The following is a 26,029-nucleotide window of genomic DNA, read 5'->3' as shown; positions in this document are numbered from 1 at the left end:
TGTCTGAGTGAGTTTATAGCTCATTCACTGGTATTGTCTCTCTTCATGTCGACCTGTTCTCTCCCCTCTGGGAACGTCACTTCCTATTAAGTCCAAACTCGTCTTCAGTCACCACAGCCTGCTGCTTTTAGACACAATATACCAGGGGTCTCAAACCTGCGGCCCTCGTGACGATATTTTGTGGCCCCCACCTTGATATGAAAGTTTAATGTTTGTGGGTGTGGAAGGTCCCTTTAATTACTTTTTGGGGTAATTTTGTGTCTTTTTTTTTTAAATAATTGTGTGTCTTTTTTAATAATTTTGTGTCTTTTCTTAAATAAATTTGTGCCTTTTCTAGTAATTTTGTGTCATTTTTTTGTTATTTTGTGTCTTTTTGGGTCATTTTCTGTCTTTTTTAAAAAAAATGTGTGTCTTTTTAATAATTGTGTCTTTTTTTAAATATTTTTGTCTTTTTAAAAAAAATAATTCTGTGTCTTTTTTGGTCATTTTGTGTCTTTTTAAAGTACATTTTTTTGGTCATTTTGTGTCTTTTTAAAGTACATTTTTTTGGTCATTTTGTGTCTTTTTGGGTCATTTTGTGTCTTTTTTGGGTCATTTTCTGTCTTTTTTTAATAAATGTGTGTCTTTTTAATAATTGTGTGTCTTTTTTAAATAATTCTGTGTCTTTTTGTCTTTTTAAAATAAATAATTCTGTGTCTTTTTGGTCATTTTGTGTCTTTAAGTAATTTAGTTTTTTTTCTGTCATTTTGTGTCTTTTTTTTTTAGTAATTTTGTGTCTTTTTTTTGTCATTTTGATACTGCCTCCAGCGGCCCCCAGGTAATTTGAGTTTGAGACCCCTGCAATATATGGTTTGACCCTCCTGGTTCCTTGTACAGAATCAGGTCATATTAAGAATATAATTCAAAGGCTCAGAGAAGACATGGCATGAATTTTCATTTTAGGAGGAAAAAAATATTTCACACTAGTTTTTAGGAGCTTGAGGGTCCCTGATAATATATCAATCATAATATCATCCACATTACAGATACTATTTATACAAGGTTATTCAAATTCAAACATGTTAGAAAGTGAAATTTATCTTACCTTCTGCTAGTAGTGTGTCCCAGCCGGCAATGGTCCCAAAAAGGATTGTTCCCGCCGAAGAGGAAAGGTCAAACAGACGCCCTTCTCAAAATGTATTGATCACAGACTTTTAATTTGATCTTTTACAAAATATGCCATTGAGCATGGGTCTCAAACTCGCAGCCCGCGGGCCAATTGCGGCCCTCGTGACCATATTTTGTGGCCCCCACCTTGATATGAAAGTTTAATGTGAGTTTTATATGAATGGCACTTTACCGTGTTGTGTGTGGAAGGTCCCTTTAATTATTTTTGTAATTTTGTGTCTTTTTTTTGGTAATTGTCTTTTTTTAAATAATTTAATCTTTTTTTCAATAATTGTTTTTTTTTTTTTATAATTTTGTGTCTTTTTTAAACAATTTTGTGTCTTTTTTTTTTTAACAATTTTGTGTCTTTTTTTAGTAATTGTGTCTTTTTAATAATTTTGTGTCTTTTTTAACAATTTTGTGTCTTTTTTTTAGCAATTGTGTCTTTTTAAATAATTTTGTGTCTTTTTTGGTAATTCTGTGTCACAATAATATTGTATCGTGACTCAAGTATCAGGATAAAATCATATCGTTGGGCTCCTGCTGATTCAAACCTCTAGTTAAAACAATGTTGCATGACAATCAAATGCAGTTTTGTTTCTGCTGTAATTTCTACAGGAAGTGAATAAAAAAATCAATCACAATTCCAATTGTAAACCATGGCTTCAGTATTTATTTAATCATTTCAAACAGACCACACAATATTACAAAATATTAAGTGCTGCATGTCATACAAAAACAGCTGTGCCTTCTATAAAAAAAGGCCAGTATCAACTTTCAATTTTTTTTAGGAAAAATAGGCATAAATACAACAAATTATGTACAAATACCAAAAAAAATAATGCTCATTGAAAAAAAACTACAATTTCTGAATTCACATCCTCTAATCTACATTATAAAAACTCACACGCAAACACACCGTGACACCCGTCTCCCACTCACAAACACACAGTTTCAAGTTTTGTTAGGACAGGACAGTTAGCTTATCTCTGCAGTGTAGAGGGAAAGCCACAAATACATCAGCATCAAATTCAAATTTCAAAAAGTCTAGAACCCTTAAAGGAATACAAACTTTAAACAGATCAGAGTCACAGCCACTCTGACCTCTGACCTCGGACATTTCAAACGGTCGCACCACAATTCATGGGCTTAAAATTTTCAACGGTAAAATTAAATTCCATCTTGTTTCTGTGGCTGCTCCATCAGCAACCATTTCTGAACAAGAGGAAAGCAAAAGGGCTACTCTAATTAAACCTTAATTACATCAATTACACACACACCTGCAACACAGATGCTGCATTTAATTTATTTTGGGTTATTTCCTCAGAAATACAATAGTAGTTTTCCACTACTAAAATCAAAAAAATCTTTTAAAAATCAGCAAATTCGTACGAAAAGAGGAGCACCTGGACTGGAAATAAAGCTGCCACACCAACGAGAGTGAGAGAGATTGTATACATGTTCACAATTCACAGGAACAAGGCTCGATTTAAAGCTTAAGGCAGAAGAAAAGCAACGCGAGCATCTTCCACATGAGGTTTCACACGATGCTGCGTGTTTGAGACGTAGACGACCGGTTTTATTCACAGCTTCGTTTGAACAGTGTTAAATGTTGACGGACTCTTAGAAACACGCCCTGCGTTTGGTTCTTGGTGGCTTTAGCTCACGTCCGTCCAGTGATTGAATCGTGTGAAGCTGCACGGCAGTTAAAGCTGACATAATACAAGGCTGCCCCCTACGGGCCAGAGAGTGGCACAAAACATTTAGACTTTGGAAACAAGGAAGAAAAAGGAATCCCTGAGTTGTGTCGCTGTAAACACCGTCTGATTTTGTTGCTGGGGATGTGATATGCATAATAACTCCTGTGTTTGTAAGAGTTGAAATATCATTTTTAGCAGAATCTGAAAAACAATCCCTGCTTTTTAAACAGTGTTTCCTATCGGTTTGAGATTATACTTAACCTCCCAATCTGATCTTTTTTTTTTTTTTTTTTTTTACAACACTATATACAAATTATTTTTACTTTATTAAAATATACAAAGGGGGGAACTCCACCTTTGGAATCATTGACATTAAAACAGGCATGGTAAAACAAAGAGTGATGGCTTCATAGTGTAATATTTTCTACCTCCAAAAAGGCATTAATTAAATATTTCCCCCTAATCACCCCAGATTTCCCTCCTCCGTCACCTCAGCTCTTCAACAGGTCTCCCAGGTCGTACGTGTCGAAGAAATCTGACACGCCCTCGCTGTCCTCCAGGCTCCAGAGGTAGTCGTCGTGGTCCAGAGGTGGAGAGAAGCTGACGAAGGGGGTGTTGGGGTCCGGGGCGAAGGAGGTGCAGGGAAGCTGGTCCTCTGTGATCTGCAGCAGGCTGGGGGGCAGACCCAGCAGACCCTCCACGTCCAGCAGGGTGGAGGTGGAGGTGGAGGCTGAGGAGGAGGAGGAGGGAGCTGCTGCACAGATGGTGGCTGGAGAAAAAGACAGAGCACAAGTTCAGTCTCAATTTGGTATTTATATTATTTCGCATTTTGCTTGTCTATCCTTATTTCGCTAATTTAATAGCAGCAAAGTGGACAGCAAAAAGACAATAAATAGTAAAACAGCTGTATAAACTAGAAATATAAGAGGTATGTGCAAATAAAGTAGAAAATACAAAGTATTAACAATTTACAGTATGAACAAGTAGAAATATAAAAAGGGGAACACTTTAGATTAGGGAACACATATTCAACATTAATTAGTTGCTTACTAGCATGCAAATACGTAACATATTGGCTCTTAATTAGTCATTATTAAGTAGTTATTAATGCCTAATTCTGCATGGTCTTATTATACAACCAGTAACTAAAAGTTTTCCCTCAATCACCTCAGAATTATTGCTAATTAGTAGTAAGTAAGGACGTTGTTCTATATGAGTTATGATCTTAATATAATAATAATATAATTCCCAAAGTGTGGTGCTGCCGCTAGGGGGTGGGCGAGAAGAAAAATGTAATGGCAGTCTGATAATTACACAATTACATTTCCCCCCCACACACAATAAAGACATGCAAATAAACATTTCCTTTGTAAAATGTAAAATCAAAAACTGTAATATTAATTAATTAATAAATGCAGGGTATTCAAAATGCACTTAATCTTAAAATGAATCGTGGAAGAAGTTATCTTCTTCCATTTTTCCAACCCGTGTTATGATGACGGGGTTGTTTTAGCTCCACGCTCATTTAAACTTGCTGCAATTTTTGTTCAACGCGGCTCAAAATATTATAACATTTTCCCAACTTATCTGCTTTCTGTCTCTGATCCTGTCATCATCCTCTTTGCTCTTGAAAGTGGAAGCTTGCACATAACTTTGTTGCATTATATTGAAACTGTGTTTCAGATTAATTCAAATGCGAGAGCGCATTGTTGTGAGGGTGATTATTTTATTATATGTGTGTTCTGGTCATTTGAGCATGATTAAACATGCCGCCTTTAATATGGCTATAAAAATTATTGCATTTTTTTTTTTTTTTTTTTGAAGGTGTGGGGGATTGGGGGTGCGTCAACCCGGTTGGGACATAGAAGGGGGTGCACGGCTAAAAAAGTTTGGGAACCGCTGCACTTTAGTAAACTCAGCTTACATTCAGCAGGCTCCTCTTTGATGCTGTAGCTTGGTGGAGCCATCGGGGCTGTGGTTGGAGGGCAGAGAGGTTGAGGGAACTCCTTTTTAGGGGTGATCGCACTTTTTACCGGGCTCACGTCTTCAAGCCCCTCCTCTGGACACAAGTAGACCTCGATGGGGCCGTTCTTACTCTTTAAATAGATCTGTAACGACCCTTGCTGTAAGGAGAAAGGATCATTTAGTGTCATTGCATGGATTCTATTTGTCTTTTGGGGATTTTTTTTGTTTTAAAGTCTTTTTTTCTCACCCCTGCCGTGTCTGGCACCTCCAGCTTGGTGTCAGCGGGAGCCTTGACGGCGATGACCGTCTCCTCTCTGAGGCTGCCGATGGAGCGGATGTCCTGATACGTCACGTAGCCCAACGTACAGAGGGGGGTCAAGGGTGACAACAGCAGCAGAAATGAAGGTGTTTGCATGTGTAACCCAGAAGAGAACCATATTTTGTCCATGTACAGTTAAATGTAAAGCATTGTTCGTACACTTTTTCAGTGGTCAAATTCAAGCACTTTTCAAGGACTTTCAAAGTCCATTTTCAAGCTTTTCCAGGACCTTACAATGGTGGTAAATGACATGTTTTAGATGAGTACTTCGATACTAAAAGGGGTAATTTCACTTAACCCTCTGAAATCTTGGGCTATTATGTGCGTTAAAAAAATCTGGAAATTTTTTTAAACTTTTGAGCCCAAAAGAAACAAAGGAAAACATAAAATCTGATCTTGAAAATTATGTTTCACACACAGAAATGTACATGTTGCAAATATGAACACAGGTTGCAAATATAACATATAACAGGTAAAATGAGGAGAATATCTAGTTCTATATTTTTTTACAAAATATATTTGACATTATCTCCGGTTTTACTTGACCGAATATCATCAGACCGGATTTTGTAAAGGTAACAAGCTGAACAAACTTTTTATTTGATTTCCTTTTTTTTGGGTCTCCCACTGTATCTCAGTGACATGAATACAACTGAATGATACCCAACTGCTACAGACATTTATATTTACTTATTCATGTTATGTATTTACTTTTTGCCTCCATACCCTCTGGATGTAAGTTAAATAGTAATAGTGTAATAGTTAAATTGTATGTCTTTGTTTTTTGTTTTTTCTTTACATATTCATATTATTAAAAGGGAATGGACAATGAACATTTGGAACAAGAAGCTATTGACACAAAACCCTTGGCTCTGTACAATTTTTATACTAACAACTGTCAACTTGTCAATTGTTGTGAAATTTCTGAATAAAAAGATAATTACAAAAAAAAAAAGAAAATTCAGTTATCTATAGTCAGATTGCCAGAGAAATGCAGTAATAATTTCAAGCATTTACAAGCACTTAATCCAAAATACAAGCACTTCTTTTCTTGAAATTCAACATTAAAATTCAAGGATTTCAAGCACCCATATGAACCATGTAAAGGATATCTTTTGTTATCTTCATATTCTGTGAGTTGTTTGAGCTGTGCCGTGCTGGACTGGATCAGTTCATCCAGAGATCTCTCTACTTTCTCCAGGTCTCCCAGCTCTTTCCTCAGAGCGCAGGCCTTCGGTCCTCCGCCTGCACCGCCCTCAAACACATCTCCAACCCTGCCAGAACACACAGCAACAGAAATAAGCCAAACATGTGATGATGTGGTTGCACTAAGAATTGAAGCTCTTACAAAAACTCAAAAACAGGTGTAATAGATAGTGAGCAGCAGTGGTGGAAGAAGTATTCAGATCCTTTACTTCAGTAAAAGTACTAATACCACACTGTGAAATTACTCCACTACAGTAAAAGTCCTGCATTCAAAACTTACTGAAGTAAAAGTACAAAAGTATCAGCATCAAAATGTACTTAAAGTACCAAAAGTAAAAGCACTCGTTATGCAGAATGGACCCACTCAGATTGTTTTATATATTCCAAATATATTATTAGATTATTAATATTGATGTATTCATAACTGATGTCAAGGTAGGGCTCATACTTTCTACCACTGGTGAGAAGTCTGCATGGTTCAGTGGAGGTTCTGCACTGTTGTAATGCATGCTAACAGCCACTAGGGGGCAGATATGTTGAGCGTAAGGAGGAATAAATGCAGTGAGTTGTAGAACACAACAGCTTCTAAACACAGCCTTGTGAAAGGTATTTTCAGTTTTTTTTTGTTCTAATAGTGTTTCTGTTCCATATATACAGTGATGGAATGTAACTAAGTAAATTTACTCAAGTACTGTTGTTAAGAACAATTTTGAGGTACTTGTACTTTACTTGAGTATTTCCATTTTCTGTCACGTTATACTTCTACTCCACTACATTTTGGAGGCAAATATTGTAATTTTTACTCACCTATATTAAGCTGAAAGTTACTTTTCAGGTCGAGAATTATCATAAAAAAAATGACACGTTTAAAGTGATTTGACTTTGTTTTTTTTTGTTTTTTAATTAAACCGCATCAGAGTATATTGATTAGTTAAAATGAGCCTACCTTTATTAAATGAAATGACATCAATGCATCAATATAAATAATCTAATAATATATTTAGAATATATATATTACAATCTGAGTGGGTTCATTCTGCATAACAAGTACTTTTACTTTTGATACTTTAAGTACATTTTGATGCTGATACTTTTACTTCAGTCAGTTTTGAATGCAGGACTTTTACTGTAGTGGAGTAATTTCACAGTGTGGTATTAGTACTTTTACTGAAGTAAAGGATCTGAATACTTCTTCCACCAATAAATATAATATATATATATATATATATATGAGCAACACTTTTCAGTATGATGCATTCTAATCAGTACACAGTCTATGGTCAACATGGAGATAATGGGAGTAGCATTTCAACAAAGAATCTATAGAATATGGTATATTTAACGCAGTGTTTTGTGTGTCTTTACATTAACAGGATACAGATTCCTTTATCTAACTGGCCCCTCAGTGTTTAGCCCTGTTCAGACTTCTTCTGTGGGAACCTCATTGCTGCTAATTCTACAATTTACAGTGAGTAAAAATGTTTGGAAGTTGTTTTGGAAGACATCAAAGGCTTGTCTGGGCTGTTTGACAGACGCAAACAAACTCTATGTGATGTGTTGATGGATGTGTTTATAGACTCAACTGTGGCTGTCAGTATTTGTGCTGCCAAACACTACTCTGAGGTTTTAACTTTTTATACACCGTTACACTCACACAGTTTAGTCGAGCTTTGCTTAAAAATCGATATTGGCGTCTAATAGGAATTCTGTCCTTGTCCCAGTTTACATGCAACTGAGAAAATAGAATAAATGACGGGAACGTGTCCTCCTCCTCAACACTGGGTGGCGATATGCGTCATTTCAGCAGGTTAATATGGCGCCCTTTCCAGTTGACCTCAGTTTGACACTTTTGCCGTCGCTACTGACTGGAGACCGGCTAATGCGACCGGCTAATGTGCGACCGGCTAATGCAACCGGCTAATGTGCGACCGGCTAATGCGACCGGCTAATGTGCGACCGGCTAATGCGACCGGCTAATGTGCGACCGGCTAATGCGACCAGCTAATGTGCGACCGGCTAATGCGACCAGCTAATGTGCGACCGGCTAATGCGACCAGCTAATGTGCGACCGGCTAATGCGACCAGCTAATGTGTGACCGGCTAATGCGACCAGCTAATGTGTGACCGGCTAATGCAACTAGCTAATGTGTGACCGGCTAATGCGACCAGCTAATGTGTGACCGGCTAATGCGCAGAGTTGGAGAACTGCGACATCAGTCGGACTAACACGTTTACATGCACTGCAGCTGTCCAGTTATAGTCAGATTAAGGCAATAATTCGTTTTTTACAAGTGTCATGTAAACCTACTGATTGTCTTCTTAATGTAACTTGCTGCAGTGTTCACACTGTGGAAATTCAGCTACAGTCTGATTCTCAACAGATGCATTTCCCTATTCCTTCATCATAAAATGCTTTTCAGTAAGCTGTATTTAAGATAAGTTTGCCTTTTTATTCATCTAAAGAAAACGAAAGTCTGCATTTGTATTTCAACATTTCATACCGTTAAATGTACCATCATGATCATCAACTTGTTTCAAAAGCACATGTACCTGTAATTCAAAATAAGTCTTTAATCAAAGAAAGATCTGTCTCCTTAAGTTTAATACTCCATACAGCTACATTTTGATTCCTGAAACTTGAGCGTCATCACTTTAATTTGTTGAAAACTCAGATGTAACAAGATCGAAACCTTGCAATGGTGGTAGCCACTCGTAAAAAGTCACTTTTAAGCAGTGGTGGAAGAAGTATTCAGATCTTTTACTTCAGTAAAAGTACTACTACCACACTGTGAAATTACTCCACTATAAGTAAAAGTCCTGGATTCAAAACTTACTGAAGTAATAGTACAAAAGTATCAGCATCAAAATGTACTTAAAGTATCAAAAGTAAAAGTACTCTTTATGCAGAATGAACCCACTCAGATTGTTTTATATATTCCAAATATATTATTAGATTATTAATATTGATGCATTCATAACTGCTGTCAAGGTAGGGCTCATTTAACTACTTTATACACTGTTATGTAGTTTACTTAATAAACCTGTGCAATCATTTTAAATTGATATATAGGTTGTGGCTGGGGAGAGGGGCGCCTGGAATGCCCTGCTTATCCTGCTGCCCCCGCGACCCGGCCCCAGATAAGCGGATGAGAATGGATGGATATTAAAACTCGACCTGAAAAGTAACTAAAGCTGTCAGCTAAATGTAGTGGAGTAAAAAGTACAATATTTGCCTCTAAATGTAGTGGAGTAGAAGTATAAAGTTACAAATGTGGAAATACTCAAGTAAAGTACAAAAACCTCAAAATTGTACTTAAATAAACTTGAGTAAATGTACTTAGTTACATTCCACCACTGCTCTTAAGTTCAGTCTGCCTTTAGGCCTGGTTGAACTTTTGTTGAACTTTGTTTTTAGTTTATTTGATGTTTTTAACCGTACATGAAGGCATGTGTATTGCTCCAGGTTTCTTGCTAAATAAATTTGGATGTTTAACAATTTTCAGAAATTTGGGTCACAACTTGATGTCTAAGGGGAAAAAGTGGCTCCTGTCCTGAGGCCTGACTGGTTTAGAGAATGCGTAAAAAGCTTACAAAGCCCTGCACATCCACATGACGTCCAGTAATGGAACTTACAGCCACTGGATGTTGTTCTTTGACTTCTTCCGGATTAGCTGGACTCCCTCCAGGACGTTGGTGATGTCATAGATGCGTCTCTTCTGGACCTCCAGAACCTCAGTGGCCCAGTTCAGGTCGAGGACTCCATCAGGAGACTCAGCGATCAGACCCACAAATTTCTTGGTCAGCAGGCCCAAAGAGGTGTCGTACCGCGTCCGCTCACCTGGAGACTTTGGAGCTGAGAGCAAAAATACACACAAAGACATGAAAGGGCGAACAGGGAGAAATAAAACCGACAGACAAAGACATTTAGATATTTAACAGAGAAGCTTTGCAATCATGAGGTAAGTAAAGATCAATATAAGCAAGTTTTTCAGATCCCTCCCACAGCTAGCATGTCCTACCAAGAATGTAAAAGGTGTGAGAAGATAGAGGTGCAAAGTGTTGATTGTAAACCATCTTCACACCACAGATACCACCTCACAGTGACAAACCTCTGTTACCCCAAAACAGAAGGGATTTGAAAGTATTGTAAGTTAACGCAGTGGTTCTCAACCTTTGAGTCGTGACCCCCAATTTAACATGCATGTTGTCTGCGACCCCCCCCCTCTCTTGTATCTTCAGTTTTACTGCTACAGTCTGATTTTTCAACAGATGCATTTCCCTACTCCATCATTCTTTCAAAGTCTGCATTTGTATTTCAACACTTCATACGATTAAATGTATCATCATGATCATCAACTTGTTTCAAAAGCACATGTACCTGTAATTCAAAATAAGTCTGTCTTTAATCAAAGAAAAATCAGTCTTTTTAATTTAATACTCCATACAGCTACATTTTGATTCCCCCCTCTCGTCTCTTCAGTTTTACTGGTTTCAGCTTTCGTTTGCCAGCACTTCAAATGACACACTGTGGATATTCTGTCTTGTTTTTTGTCGTGCACTAAAAGCCGTACTTGAAGAAGTGGGGCTGATATTTAGGGAGCCTAGCCGGTGTCGGCCCACTGCCCTCCGTTTCTGGGCTAGTGGTCGCGTTAGGCTTTCTGGTGGTCGACCTTTGACCCCTGCTGCTGCTGCTGACCCAGTCTGGAGCTTTTCTTTGCAGCCATCGCTCCATTTTTCCAGCATCAGTTATAGCTGCTAGCAAACTGCAGCTGTGGTAAAGCAACAACGCTCCAGTTTTTTCTTTTCTTTTTGTTTGTTTATTTTTCCCGCTGTGCTCACTGAACAGAATCTCACAGTTCAGATCATAGAAACTCTGCTGATACGACAAATTTTGGACAAATAATGAAGCAGACAACAACTAAAACACCTCCCTGTGTGAAAATTATGTCATTTAATATTAATTTTGTGCATTTATATTTTTTCCAAAATGATTTGGCGACCCCCAGAAATCATGTCTCGACCCCAATTGGGGTCAGACAAGTATCACATTAGAAAAGCTGAGTGGAAACATCATAATCCAGTAAAAGTTGATGCACTAAATGTCTGGCCCGTCTCCCACATGTTGACTTTTTGTGTGCCAAATATACATCTCAAACAATATGTTACTGGTTTAATAATTGTATTTTTATTTTATTTTAGTTCCTGAGGCTCCTGTTGGCCTTTAGTTTCAAGCTACATTTCAGCCCCTCCCCTACTTGTGTCCTTTGGACTTGCACCATTGTAAGAACTGCTAAATAATTAGACAACTTCCTGTCCCATATCTCTTTGCACCTACTGTATTTTATTGGTCTTTTTATATTGCTTTCATATTACAACTTTCTGTTTTCTTTTGACGAAATAGCCATTTTCCTGTTTTATTGTTCCTATTGTGCCTCCTGCTCCCAGTGGAGGAAGGGTCTCTCTCTCTAATTGACTCTCTCTCTTTTTGTACTGTAGACTTGATTTGACTTGGAGAGAAGCACTGCAGAGATGTTATCACCACGGATACCACTACTAGAGCACAAAACCCCTCTGAATTTGATCGGTGGTTGGTGTACTCACTCCTCGGACTTGGTATCCTGGCTGCGATGCTGCTTTTGCCTTTTGGTGTGCGGAACTCTGGCAGGTAAAGGGGGTCCTCTAGATCCAGCTTCCTTTTCGCCTAGAGAGCAGAGAGTTTCTGTACATTAGTAACATATAGGAGCAAAGAGGGTGTTTCTTACATTCTTATAGGCGCTCACTATGACCTCATCATTCTGCCATCATAAGAACAAATAGTGTGAACATATTCCCCACTTGGATTCTCTCCTACACTTTGGAACCAATCTGGAAACAATCTGTCATTCTACTTGACATCTGAAACGTTAAATCATGAGAATGAAGTGTGTAGGGCGCGTCCAGCCAATCCATGAAACAGTGACATCAATGCTGGTTGAAGTGCTAAATACGACGTCGTTGAAAAGTGTCGTAAATGTGCCAACGGCCCTCAAGTGCAGGAACAAAGCACCCCCGTCACACTTTCCCCAGCACTTCAAGAGGGGCTGAACTTGTGTGTATGTGTGTTTGTGGGGGCGGATAGGGAAAGGGGCTGATTGTCTCTCAAACCAAACCACTGCCTGCAAAACGCAAGGAAATCCCTGGAATCGCTCAATGACCTCTCCTCCCCCTCCCGAGCCTTCCTACGTGCCCTATCCCCCACAGCTTAACAAACAGGCTCTCCACCACACACACAAACAGATGATTACTAGGCTAGAGCCCCTTTCACAAGCCTGCTTGAGGCGGGAATGTTGCACTGTTATTCCACCTTGCCATTCTGCATGCGAACACATCAAGATTCAAGATTCATTCAATGCTTTAATTGCTATATAACAGAAGTTGTTAGGGATTTGCTGCAGTGTGCTCTACAATACAACAGACAAGACAAACACCACACAAAATAGGAAGCCACAGACATAGACGTAGACATAAGACATAGACATAAGACATAAGACATAAGACATAAGACATAGTGCATACATGATTCACTCATTCATTCATGGCTCGTCCCCACATAGGCAAGAGTCTAAAGTGGCAAGTGACTTTAGTGGAAGTTCACCCAAAGTGCAGGTTTTAAGTTCACTTACAAAAGTGCAAATGGAAAAGGATGATGCTGGTGTGAGAAATAAATAAAAAATTTAAAAAAAAAAGAGCTAAGAAAATCAGAAACACACTATCCAAGATCCGTATTGGATTGATCTACTTCCATGAGGTGTTGGTGCAAAGATAAAGAGCTATTTAAAAATTGAATTGCACTACAGTATGTGCTATTTAAAAAGTGGGATTTCGTTGTGTTAATGTTCATGTTCGGACAGAGTTGTTCCACCATTCAGACGGCAGTGGGGGTAGTAAACGATGTCTATGTGATGTTGATTACAGCATGACGGGACTACATGCATACACACTAGTAGGGCTGGGCGACATGGACCAAAAGTCATATCCCCATATATTTAGGCTGGATATCGATATACAATATTTATCCCGATATTTTTTATCACAAAATGAGAGCAAATGTTCAGTCAAAGTCAGAAATGACATGTCACAAGTAGTTTTATTGAAACAGTTTATCTAAGTGGACATAAATACTTTATAACAGCAGGAGTAGCTTTTTAAATAAAAATCAAAGCTCTATAAAGTGCACATTTTAAAAAACAATTATCTCTTGTAATATTATCTGTGTGTTTGTTTTGTGTTGTTCTTTGTTTGTGCTGCTGTTCTGTCTTGGCCAGGACTCCTTTCAAAAATAGACTTTTAATCTCAATGGGAGCTTCCCTGGCTAAATAAAAGCTTAATAAAATAAAAAAATGTCTATATGGTCTGACTTTTCTGTGGTGCCCTCTAATAAAAGACCTTTAGTTCATAGACAAGTATGTGGACAATTACCATTTGAAAAGCAATTATATCTTAGGCCAGGCATGTTCAAACTATTCCATAAAGGGCCACGCTGCTGCAGATTTTAGTTTGAACCAATCAAGAACAAACCTGATTCTACTGATCAGTTGTTTGAACCTTGAGATCAGTTGATTAAATGACTGGTGCCTGCAGCTACATGGCCCTTTCTGGAACAGTTTGGACATGCCTGTCTTAGGCCTATAAAGCAAAGCCGGCATAATGGCAGTATTGCTGAATCTCTGTGTGATAGGGGGTTCTAACAATAATGCAGGGGTCTCAAACTCAAATTACCTGGGGGCCGCTGGATAAGACAAGACAAGACAGAAAATGACAGAAAAAAAAAACAAAATTACTTAAAAAAGACACAAAATTACCAAAAAAAAGGACAGAAAATGACCAAAAGACACAAAATTATCAAAAGACACAAAATTACCAAAAAAAGACTAAATTACTTAAGACACAAAATGACCAAAAAAAGACACAAATTGACAGAAAAAACTAAATTACTTAAAAAAAGAAATAAAATGACCAAAAAAAATACACAGAATTACCAAAAAAAGTTATTAAAGGAACCTTCCACACACAACACGGTAAAGTGCCATTCATATAAAACTCACATTAAACTTTCATATCAAGGTAAGGGCCACAAAATATCCCGCAAGTTTGAGACCCATGCTATAATGCATCATATTCTAAGACCTGCAGCTTCACACAACCTTTGGACCTGGACATGTGACCACTACTTTTTTCAATGACCTACATAGGCCCAACACAACAAAAGTGAAAGTCACATGAACCTGGTGCCCTCCCTGGATTGAGAAATGACCAACTGTCTGAAAAATGACTAGTTGTGCAAAGTGGCGACACCCTAATGTGCAGAATTCCTGCCGGTTGATAGTTAACTCCGACACGATGGACGAGAAACTTTGCAGTCAATCTGCATTCATTCCTCGTCACACAGTGCGCCCACACACACACAACACTCTGGTGGCTGAGCTAACGAGGCGTGGGATTACAGCTTGCTGTTTCTGAGGCTGCTGGCTAATTTGCAGCATCTGGTTCAGACTTCTAGGTAACACAGGACACAGTCATCTACCACTGTGTCCCGTCTTATCCTCTCAGCTCTGTATTGTCTCAAAAAGTCGCCTATCCTCCGTGTCTTTTCACAAATACTTGGCAAGAGTAATCCCGTTTTGTCACCGCAGTGCTTTAGCTAATAGGTTTAGCCGAGTGACTTTTCAGAGACGGAAAAAGAGCTGAATTGACTTAACCATGTGTGGATGCGCCTGTGTGAGTTCAGGGATAATGAAGGCTGCTTTTGTCCCAGTGTGCTCCCTGACATGTCCACCTGTTAACTGGCGACATCTGGAGAAGCACAGCAAGTGTATGTGCTGCTGGCAGGGCAGCTTTTAATCCCTCCAGCATACAGGCGGCCCACAGTAACTTCAGTAGGACAGAGACACACATACAGTACAGGCCAAAAGTTTGGACACGCCATCTCATGTGTTTCCTTTATTTTCATGACTATTGACATTGTGATTCATCAAAACTATTAATGAACACATGTGGAATTATGTACTTAACAAAAAAGTGTGAAATAACTGAAAACATGTCTTATATTCTAGTAAGCAAAGGGTGGCTACTTTGAGGAATCTAAAATACAAGACATGTTTTCAGTTATTTCACACTTTTTTTGTTAAGTACATAATTCCATATGTGTTCATTCATAGTTTTGATGCATTCAGTGAGAATCTACAATGTAAATAGTCATGAAAATAAAGAAAAACGCATTGAATGAGTAGGTGTGTGTCCAAACTTTTGGCCTGTACTGTACACAGGTCAGGGCAGTGACCAGCTACTCTGAACAAAATGGTGACTTTACTATTTATTTATGGGATTAAAAGCTGTGTATTTGTTGGCTCTGAGTCCTGACAGTAGCTGCCAAACACAAGAGGTCACAGAGAGGAATCACATACTGGCTGTAGTGTCTACAAGCAGTGACAGCTGTAGTTAAAAAGAGAAGATCCGGCTGCTTTTACTTTACTGTCCAATGACCTAAAGTCCCAGCATATAAAAAGAGCAGCCCTGACATTAGAAACAGGTTAAACTTATGTGACCTCAATGTAGAGATCAAGCTGACATGTTTCAGGCTTGCAGGTCTATAATTTAGAAGTCGCAGCTACAGGCGTAGTGACATGTTGTAAGAAGGGAACCAACTGTTTCACCCTGCAGCTGTATGGGCGAGGGTGGGGGTTTGGGTGCTCCCTTTTTTGCATGAGGGATTTCTCTGGTGAGTCAAGCATATTACGCAAACACCGTTTCATATAGTGGAAACTAAGACAGGCTGTTGTCTGTCGAGTTATAGCCGGACAAGGACTTTTGAGAAAACTGGACATTGTGTGCATTAGTTATTATAGTAAGCACGTGTTCCTCAATTTTAAAATCACTTCCCATGCAGTTATTGTGCAGCAAGCCACTGTTTAGGCCAATTGCTGTGAGAGGAAATGGGAAAGGCCTGAGCCAAACACACTCCTATTAGCTCTTTATCTGCCTGCCCGGTTGCACCCACGTGGCTTCTTCTGTTTGCTGTAAATTCTTTGGCTGATTCCTGGCGTCGCTGCTGCTGCGGTGAAATCTCCACAGCATTTTTTACACACAGTCACAATCACGTGAAGCACTTTTACAGTTGGGCCTCTCCTCAAACCAACAAACCTGGTCTGTCAGGCTGCATAGGACTTGCATTCCATCCAAGCCGAGGGCAAGTTACGGTATGCCTGCAAACATCCTCTGTACACAAACCCCTCAACAGTACCACACCCTCGGAGAGTCTATGGATAAACAATGGCTACAACTGATGATGAGATTGTCAGTGTGGCTCTCAAGAGGTAAAAAAAGAAGGGTGGATCTGGCCATTTGGGTGGAGAGAAAGGGGGAGCAGGAGGCTTTGAAATGCAAAACTCCCCCCATTGAGGGCTTTATGCTGCAGGGCCGGGGCTGGCCCGGGGCTGGGGTAAGACAAGGTGCATGACAAGAGAGATTGTGGGTGCATACAGTTGGTTATGTGGCCAATGTCACACCCAAGTATCATCGGAGTGAATGGGGGCTCTCTGGAACCACTAGGTGATTCAAGACTCCACTGGAAGTTGAGAAAAGATGTTGGTTTTCCAGTGGTGGAAAGCCACTAAGTACATTTACTCAAGTATCATTTTGAGGTTCTTGCACTTTACTTGAGCATTTCCATTTTATGTAACTTTATACTTCTACTTAACTACATTTTAGAGGCAAATATTGTACTTTCTACCATTGATGTCATTGCAGTTTTTTCCAGTTAGGATTCCTTCAATGGTTATCAACAAGGAGACTTTGCACAACAGAAGTCCACAGTCCACAGAAGTTGTTCTCAAAAACAAGTAAAACTGGTAAAAACACTTTAAAACACAGCTGATAAAAGGACCATGCTGGGGACTGTAATGTAACTAAGTACATTTACTCAAGTACTGTACTTATGTATAATTTTGAGGTACTTTTACTTTACTTGAGTATTTCCATTGTATGTAACTTTATACTTCTACTTTACTACATTTTGAGGCAAATATTGTACTTTTTACTCCACTACATTTAGCTGACAGCTTTAGTTACTTTTCAGGCTGAGATTTAACATAAAAACATAATACATTTAAATATTTTTTTACCTTATAACATGTTTACTAAGTAGTTAAAATCAGCCCTACATTGACAGCATTTAAATGCTGCTTACACAAATGCATCAATAATAAAAATCGAACAATATATTTAGAATATATTCATCAATCAGGGTCCTTTCTGCATAACGAGTACTTTTACTTTTGTTACTTTAAGTACATTTTGATGCTGATACTTTTACAGCAGCAAGTTTTGAATTCCACAGTGTGGTATTAGTACTTTTACTGAAGTAAAGGATCTGAATACTTGTTTCCACCACTGTGGTTTTCTTAGAAAGAGTTTTTCATATAGTTTATATCAATGCTGATACAGTTTTGGCAGATTGGGCACATTCCATGAAAATCTGGGATCACGCACATGTGACATAAGAAGAGAATAAGCAGGACATTGTTTCTGGTGCTCATTATGCAGATGCATCTTGTTGCCATTTGGCTGCAGTAGATGACGCCTGTTGCATCTGGAACAGACACACTCATTCATGTGTTTGCTTTGAGGACCATATTTGATTAAAGTAACCGTCAAATAGAGGCAAAATGAGCTTCCTGGACTTTGGAGGCAGGCCTGAGTCCTGTAACACATTTACATCATTATCAATCCGAAAGGAAACAAGAGTGACACATTATCAACAGTCCACACACCCTGGTTAAAAGTCACATGACAGTCACTGATACGCAGCATTTTACTACAGCTAGCGTGATTAACAGGTAAAGAGGATATCTCTGCAGCTTCATTTACACAAACATTAACCCTCTGGAGTCCATCTATTTATTGAAAATACATGTTTTATTTGCAGTAATAACTTTATTTAAATATCATATGTAGACAAGCTGAGAAAGCTAGTTAAAAGAGCAATCGTAGGAGCTTTCACTGTGTGCCATTTAGGGTTGTCAAAAGTACCGATACTCAAAAAAGTATAGGTACTAAAATGTTGTATCCAGATAAGATACTCATTTTCAAAAGTATGGAGTATCGGTATTTGCATTACCTCTTTTATTATAAATATTGAACCTGTGGTTCTGTTAATTTTTACATGTTGCATTTTTCTTATTAATAACAATATTTCTGTTAAATTTTGGGGTCTTTGTTTTTATCCTTGTGGTATCGAAAATGGTATTGAGGATATCGAATATTGTCCTGAGTATCGGTATCAATTTGAAAATTTTAGTATCGTGACAACCCTAGTGCCATTTATGTTTCTAGACCATTTTTAAATTGTGAATTTTCTTTCTACAATGAAAACTATTAATATTTTTGATTTACATGCAAATAGACGGTTTTGTAGTTTTATTATTTATTATTTCTGCGTTTTTTGTGTGTATAAATTGTTAAAAAAGGTACATTTCCATAGACACCTGTGTCTTTTGTTTGTATTTTTGGGTTCCTGGCGGCTTTATATTAAGTTAATTAAAATAAAATGAAAAATCTGACTGATAGCCAAGTTTGTGTGGAGAATAAGGAGCCATGCATGTGATGTAAGGACAGACTGAAAGATGCTAAACAGAGACAGAAACGAATGCATAGGAAGTTGACAAATTCGAACCAAAATCTCCTGGACTTTAGAGGTTTAACTTTTCTGTGTTTTCGAAAGCCCCGTGATTAAACCTTCAAGCGTGGGATCATGCATGACTGTCTCATAGTTGAAGGCTTTCACAGCGAGCTACGCATCCTGTTTCCCAGTTAAAGATAAAAAGGCAGTGGTAGCTGTTGTGTTGTTTAAGATGAAGGAAGTGAGCTGAACATGAAGAAGCAACACTTCCTGTAAACATAAAGAACCATGGCTGAACTTGCAACCAAGCTGCTGTGTCAGCAAGAACATAAGAAGAAACTCTTTAGTTTTAAGGTGTGTCTAAAAACAAGACAAAAACACTAAATCTGAGGGAAATGATCTTGCTGCATGGACAGATAATTTCACTTGATAAGATTTCTTAAATTAGGTTGTTAAATCTAGAAAAAAGCATGTTGAACGCTTATAATAAGAAATTAACTCTTAAAACAAGATAAATTATGTAACACTTCTAAATCTAAACTTTTTTTTATCTTGGTAAGAAACAAATAATTTGCAGTGCACTCTGCTCGGGCCAGTTCATCGCTGCTTGCAGCTTTAATTCATCTTGTTTTAAGAGTTAATTTCTTATTTTAAGCGTACAACATGCTTATTTCTAGATTTAATAATCTTAATTTTAAGAAATCTTGTCAAGTGAAATTATCTGTCCATGCAGCAAGATTATTTCCCTCAGATTTGTGTTTTTATCTTGTTTTTAGACACCACTTTTTGCGGTGTATATGTACATGCCAGTTGTTTTTAAACAGTTTTTCCCCCATTCAGACACAATCATAGTAATGGTATTCTATTGTGATGTCCTTTAAAGTTAATGTAAAGTGAAAACTTGTCAACAGGTTTTGTGAAATCAGAGAATGTATTTTTAGTCGATGCCAGCTGCTGCAGTGATGCTCTGTGGCTGAAAACTAAAGCTCATCTTAATTTGGATACTGTTCTGTTCTGCATCTAATTAAGGACTTTGGAGGTGACAACATATCATCGAATTTAGGACATGACCTTAAAAACACTGCAGGTGCAGCTGTCAGTAATTTAGAAATTCAGGTCTGTGTTAGAGACTGGAACACGCTCAGAAAAACCTAGAGAGAAAAAAGAACGCTTTCTTACATAAAACAAGACGAAAAAAGAGGAAGCTGTGCCATTGTCACCTTGGATGGTTTTGAGGCAGGGTAGAAAAAGGAAGGAAAAAGCGAAACATCATTCCTTTAGAAAAGGGAACCAAATGGGATTACGAAGCTTCATGTTTCTTGACATAAGCAAGATACTTTTCAAAGTTATTTGTAAGACTTTCAGGTGCTTCTCCCTCCTAGAATTGAGAGTTTGCCTAATTTATTGAAATGTGCTGAGGAAGTTTCATAACCATGGGACTTGGGGACTTTTGAAACCTGTTGTGCCATTTCAAAAGTGCATCACTCTTTGCCACCTCAACCAAGTTCTCACAGTGACCAATTCATCTCTCCATTAATTGTTTAGTCCAGGGGTCTCTAACTCAAATTACCTGGGGGCCGCTGGAGGCAGTATCAAAGTGACAACAAAAAGACACAAAATGACAGAAAAAAAAAGACACAAAATGACCAAAAAGACACAAAATTACTGAAAAAAAAAACCATGAAATTACTTTAAAAAAAGACAAAAAATGACCAAAAAATACACAGAATTACCAAAAGACACAAAATTACAAAAAAAAAGACACAGAATTGCCCAAAAAAAGACACAAAATTACTAAAAAAAGACAAAAAATTACAAAAAAAGACACAAAGTTATTAAAAAAAAAGACAAATTATTTTAAAAAAAGACACAAAATTACCAAAATAAGTAATTAAGGGTAAAGTGCCATTCATATAAAACTCACATTAAACTTTCATATCAAGGTTGGGCCACAAAATATCGTCACAAGGGCCGCAATTGGCCCGCGGGCCGCGAGTTTGTGACCCATGGTTAAGTCTATAAAATGCCAGAAAAATAGTGTAAAATTTCCATCCCACTTTCTCAAAGTCCATGGTGGTGATGTCTTTAAAAGATATATGGTGAGATTTATTCTTGAGAGATAAAGTCTCATAACTTTATTAATCAATCTCAAAAATATCACAATGGAAATGAAACCACAATTGACAACTTTATGGGTGACTATGGACTTTAGTTAAAACAAAAAACAAAAAACAGGAAATCCCTTATATTTGAGGGGCTGAAAACATTTCTTTTTGCCATTTCTGCATGACAAATTAGTAATTACTTAAGTTATTTCTCTGTCAAACAACAATTATTTGGCTAATCATTGCGGCTGACAGTGCATAACAGCTAAGAACACCTGCTTTTCTTCAAATCACCAAAAAACAGAAGATTATGTGGTCATAACAAATCCAAACGTGACATAACTATAAGTCTGTATGTATGTATGTACGGCAGAGAGAAAGAATAGACGACGCCACTATCAGTGAGAAAACACACTCAGCACTCCGGCTCCCTATCAGCAACATGTCACCATCTGATGATGATTGCACAGCAGTGTGTGTGTGTGTGTGTGTGTGTGTGTGTGTGTGTGTGTGTGTGTGTGTGTGTGTGTAATAAACCCTACCACCCCACATCCAACACACTCTATATTACCCTGTCATATGCAGACTATATCTGTCATATGAAATGTTCTTTATGCTGGATTAAAAGGGGAAAAACACATCTCCAAGTCATAATTCCACCATGTGACATGAATGGATCCAAGAATACATAAATAACTAATAATTAAGTGCATCTCGGCATGTGATAAGCCAGGTGGTCGCCTATTTCTCACTTTACTTACGTCTGGCTAATCCTCTTGAAGGGCCTATTAGTGAATACAGGCTCCGGGGGCAGGGGGTTAACATGAGATTTGGAGACCCTGTACACAGTCTAACCCCTCACCCCTTTAGCCTTACTGCAGTTCACCAACTCAAAGTCTGCGAGGCTGGCCGGTTAGAGAGAACGGAGCAAATATAACAAACAACAGCAGGTGTGGAGCTGTAACACGTTGCAGAGTGCGATCCAATCCTCTCAGATCATAAAGCTTTTCAAATAATCCTTCAGGAATAGGAAGCATACTGTATAACACAGGAGGCAGGAGCAGCCCTCACATTGATTATTATATTTACGTGAGCAAATCACGCAGTTGAGAATGTTGTTTTTTAGTGTTTCTAAGAGCTCCTTTCACTAGAGCGTGCACACACCAGCTCTGAGGAAACACACCAGTTGTCCAGTGGTGACCTCTGACCTCCACCTTCTTCCAACTGTGATATGAACAGGTTACACAGGTCCTCTATGGCCTCAATGACAGGTGCAGTTGGAGCAGCTGTTATATGGGCGTAATCACTAAAAAAAAGCTGACCAAATAGAAATCCAGGCTTCCTAAACACTTTCTAAAAGTCAAAGCAAAGAGCTTTCGAGCTTTTCTAGCCCCTTGGTAAATTACATATTTATACACGGTACATACTGTATATAGAGTACGGATTATTTCACCAATTCATCACATTAAATTGGATGTTTCTGTGTTATAAACAGCCAAAATCATGTTTTGCAAGAAGTTGAATTAGAATAATGTAAGTAAGTCGACGTGGCATCGTGTATAACTTTCATTTCAAGCAGGTTCCAGTACTTTAATTCAAGATCAAAGCCCTCTTCAAACCTTTAAAATACCACATTTGTCACAATTCAAGCCTTTTCAAGGGTTCCCAGCACCTGTAGAAAGTGTTAATAGTGACTCTGGAACATTTCTTGACAAATTGGAGCTGATTTGTACTCCCCGGAGTGATTAATAGGACAGTAAAATGCTGTGTTTACATTAATGTCTGCCACCAGCCTGGGCATTGTTTGATGGTGTAAAAGCTACCCAGCTATCTCCCACTGTGGAGGCCAGCCATCCTTCCTTTTCACATGCGAGGGGCCCCAAACACTCTCCAAACACTACCAACCACCCCCCCTCTCTCATCAAAACCACCATACACATTCACACACACACACATACACACAGCGTCTGGTCTTGTCTAGCTACAGCTGGACTGCGGGAATAGATGTCACACAGCTTAAACCTCTGAAGTCCAGGAGATTTTGGTTCAAACTTGTCAACTTCCTATGCGTTCATTTCTGTCTCTGTTTAGCATCTTTCAGTCTGTCCTTACATCACATGCATGGCTCCTTTTTCTCCACACAAACTTGGCTATCAGTCAGATTTTTCATTTTATTTCAATTAACAAAGTATAAAGCTGCCAGGAACCCAAAATACAAACAAAAGACACAGGTGTCTATGAAAAAGTACCTTTTTTAACCATTTATACACACAAGAACAGCAGAAATAATAAATAATAAAACTACAAAACAGTCTATTTGCATGTAAATTAATAATAGTAATAGTTTTCATTGTAGAAAGAAAATTCACAGTTTAAAAATGGTCTACAAACATAAATGGCACACTGTGAAAGCTCCTATGATTGCTCTTTTAACTAGCTTTCTCATCTTGTCTACATATCATATATAAATAAAGTTATTACTGTAAATAAAACGTGTATTTTCAATAAATAGGTGGACTCCAGAGGGTTAACATGGCAGGCAAAGGGGACACACACCATCATACACATCCAGCAGCAGCAGCAGTCACAGTGGCTCCTCTGTGGCTTATCACGTCAAAACATATTTGAATGTGCCCCATGTTACACATGCATACCAATGGAAATCATGATTCCGCCCACAGAACTCACTTTACTGGACACACTTTGTCTCACACCAGTGTTTGTAGTGTTTGTTGTGTGTGTTTGATTGATTCCTTACCGGCAGCCTCCCGGAGGATGATCTGATGGGTTTAGCCTCTGGTCCGTGGGGGGTTGAATACAGGCTGTTGGCTCTTTGTTCGGCCACGGCTGTGTTGCAGATCTGGGTGAAATACCCGGCCGGTACCGTGCTCATCGGCGGGCTGGACAGTCCGGTGCTGAAGAACTCGGTCTTCACTCCTCCGGTGGACAGGACCTTCATCTTCTGCTGAGAGCAAGGCAGCCCCACTACCGGCCGACCTGATGCCGGAGAGACGCCTTTAGGCATCCGCATCATTTTCCTGAGTAAACTATAATTAACCGGATTGGTCAAGCTGGTAGCTCAGCGATCAATGCTCTGCGTAACGGTTCCCTGTTACTAACAAGTTGCTTCTGCTATAGGTTAATTATGAACGTATATTCATACCCTGTAAATATAATAACAAAAGAGCAACGTCATACAGCTGAAATCAGACTATTATATGCACAATGCATGGGTTAAACAGGTAATTCTGTGGTGTTTACTAACAATATTCGTCAGTAAATACAGCAGAATATCGGTTTTGTTAATTACCCTTTGTCCCGTAACAAAGTACAGAGGGGACTTGCACTACAGGTTACAGAAAACTGCCAGTTAAATAAATAAATCTATGTCAAACCTCCAGTATTTTAAAGTCCAGTATAAGAAGGCTTCCAGGTCTCATTGAGATCAGGTTCCAGCTTGAGATTTATAGTTTATTGTGAGTCCCTGTGATGCGGAATCCGACCCGGTGTGTGACTCCTGTCCGTCCACTCCAGAGCTCAGCTCTCCATACAACAGGACTAGAGCTGGGGGAGAACTGCTTTTTTACCGCCAAACTTCGTCCCGCGAAATTTAGATCTCCCGCGGTTCGAACTCGCCTCTGATTGGCTGACGGCACGTTCGGCTTGTCATATTTGCATAAAACAGTTGTACGCGGATGGGGCTTGTCTTCTTAAAGGGGCCGTAGCATCATTTCAGGACATAATGTTCTTTTATTACCAGGCTGGAGTTGGACACAATGGGGTATTATTTTGAAAATGAATGAGTCCAGTCCATAAAATCACACATATAAATAGGGAGCTAATTAGAAGAAATTAGAAAATATTCTTTTTTTTATTTTATTTTAATTGTACAGTTCAGTAAGTGCGTTTTTATAATTCAAGAAGTGATGTTTTAAGCATAAAACAAACTACTCACATCCTCAAGCTAGTCTGTTAATATTCTTCCTTAAATCTGATGTTATCACTTGCCACCCATTTCCATTTACAGCTGGGCAACTTTTCTTGCTTTTGTTCGTAAATAAATAAACAAACTGAACTTAATGGGCTATTTTTACCTGAAACATTAAATTTTTTTCTCACAAATTGTGCAGTACTTTGTCAACAATTAAGTTTTTGTGGTCATCACACACCATGACAAGCAACAAGTTGACCCATATATTGCATCATACAGCATATAAGGCTTCAATTCAATTTCAAATTTAAAAAATTATAGGAATATTGTATATAAAATATTTTATTTTTTGATGCAATGGTGCGTCCATAACATTGCATTGTGATAGTGAAAACTGAATTACTATATTTTTTTAAATGTGTATTTATCATGAGGTCTAGCCTCAATGAAGAAGATACAGTGCATATATATATATATATATATATATATATATATATATATATATATAAAAAAATTTAAAGTAGGGAACTGTTTCATTTATCTTTCAAGACACTATATTTGTAATTTAACACAATTGTTAGATAAATATTATGTAATTATGTAGAAAATCGATCATTTGTATAGGAATAAAGAAGCCATTTCATTGTTTACATTTGAACTCGTATATATAACTGCTTGATGAAAGTGCATAGTAGCCCGGTGCAAGGTGTTGCTAGGGGATAGTTCGTAGATGATAATTGGATTCATTCAGTACCACTCTTGCTTATTGGCTCAAAGGAGATATTGAAAGAAAACAACCCCTCCCCCACCCGCAGCTACTACACCCAAGCCATATGACTTGACCCCCATTGGCCAAGGCAAAGCAGACTCCCATCCAAAGCCGGCTCTATTGTCATGGCTCAGTTTGAACTACATTTCATTGTCATTTCAAATCATGAAATGTAAAAAAATATATTGAATGCAAGATAAGTTGATTATGCTTCATTCACTCAATATAGACTT

The 26,029-nt window shown here is 38.3% G+C and overlaps 1 protein-coding gene across 1 annotated transcript; it reads right to left on the bottom strand.

The window, feature by feature from the left end:
- Positions 1 to 1,798: 1,798 nt before the first annotated feature.
- On the bottom strand, positions 1,799 to 24,636 carry e2f2 (E2F transcription factor 2). Its single transcript, XM_059353418.1, has 7 exons — positions 23,855 to 24,636; positions 11,938 to 12,037; positions 9,970 to 10,189; positions 6,243 to 6,404; positions 5,059 to 5,173; positions 4,771 to 4,969; positions 1,799 to 3,615 (listed from the first exon to the last, which is right to left on the bottom strand). The coding sequence occupies exons 1-7, from the start codon at positions 24,128 to 24,130 to the stop codon at positions 3,338 to 3,340; spliced, it is 1,350 nt and encodes a 449-aa protein (XP_059209401.1). The 5' UTR covers positions 24,131 to 24,636; the 3' UTR covers positions 1,799 to 3,337.
- Between the last annotated feature and the right edge of the window lie 1,393 nt (positions 24,637 to 26,029).

This window comes from Centropristis striata, chromosome 16, assembly GCF_030273125.1.
Source record: "Centropristis striata isolate RG_2023a ecotype Rhode Island chromosome 16, C.striata_1.0, whole genome shotgun sequence".
NCBI lineage: Eukaryota > Metazoa > Chordata > Actinopteri > Perciformes > Serranidae > Centropristis > Centropristis striata.
The sequence above is the reverse complement of the archived record's forward strand: the minus strand, read 5'-3'. Positions and strand labels throughout refer to the sequence as shown.

What these genes read in the sequence shown, in the direction of transcription:
- e2f2 (XM_059353418.1), bottom strand. Translation starts at nt 24,130, where the DNA reads ATGATGCGGATGCCTAAAGGCGTCTCTCCGGCATCAGGTCGGCCGGTA. An exon ending in CATCCTCCGGGAGGCTGCCG is followed by an intron (nt 12,038 to 23,854) that starts GTAAGGAATCAA and finishes TCTGCTCTCTAG; the next exon opens with GCGAAAAGGAAGCTGGATCT. An exon ending in CAAAGAGGAGCCTGCTGAAT is followed by an intron (nt 3,616 to 4,770) that starts GTAAGCTGAGTT and finishes CTTTTTCTCCAG; the next exon opens with CCACCATCTGTGCAGCAGCT.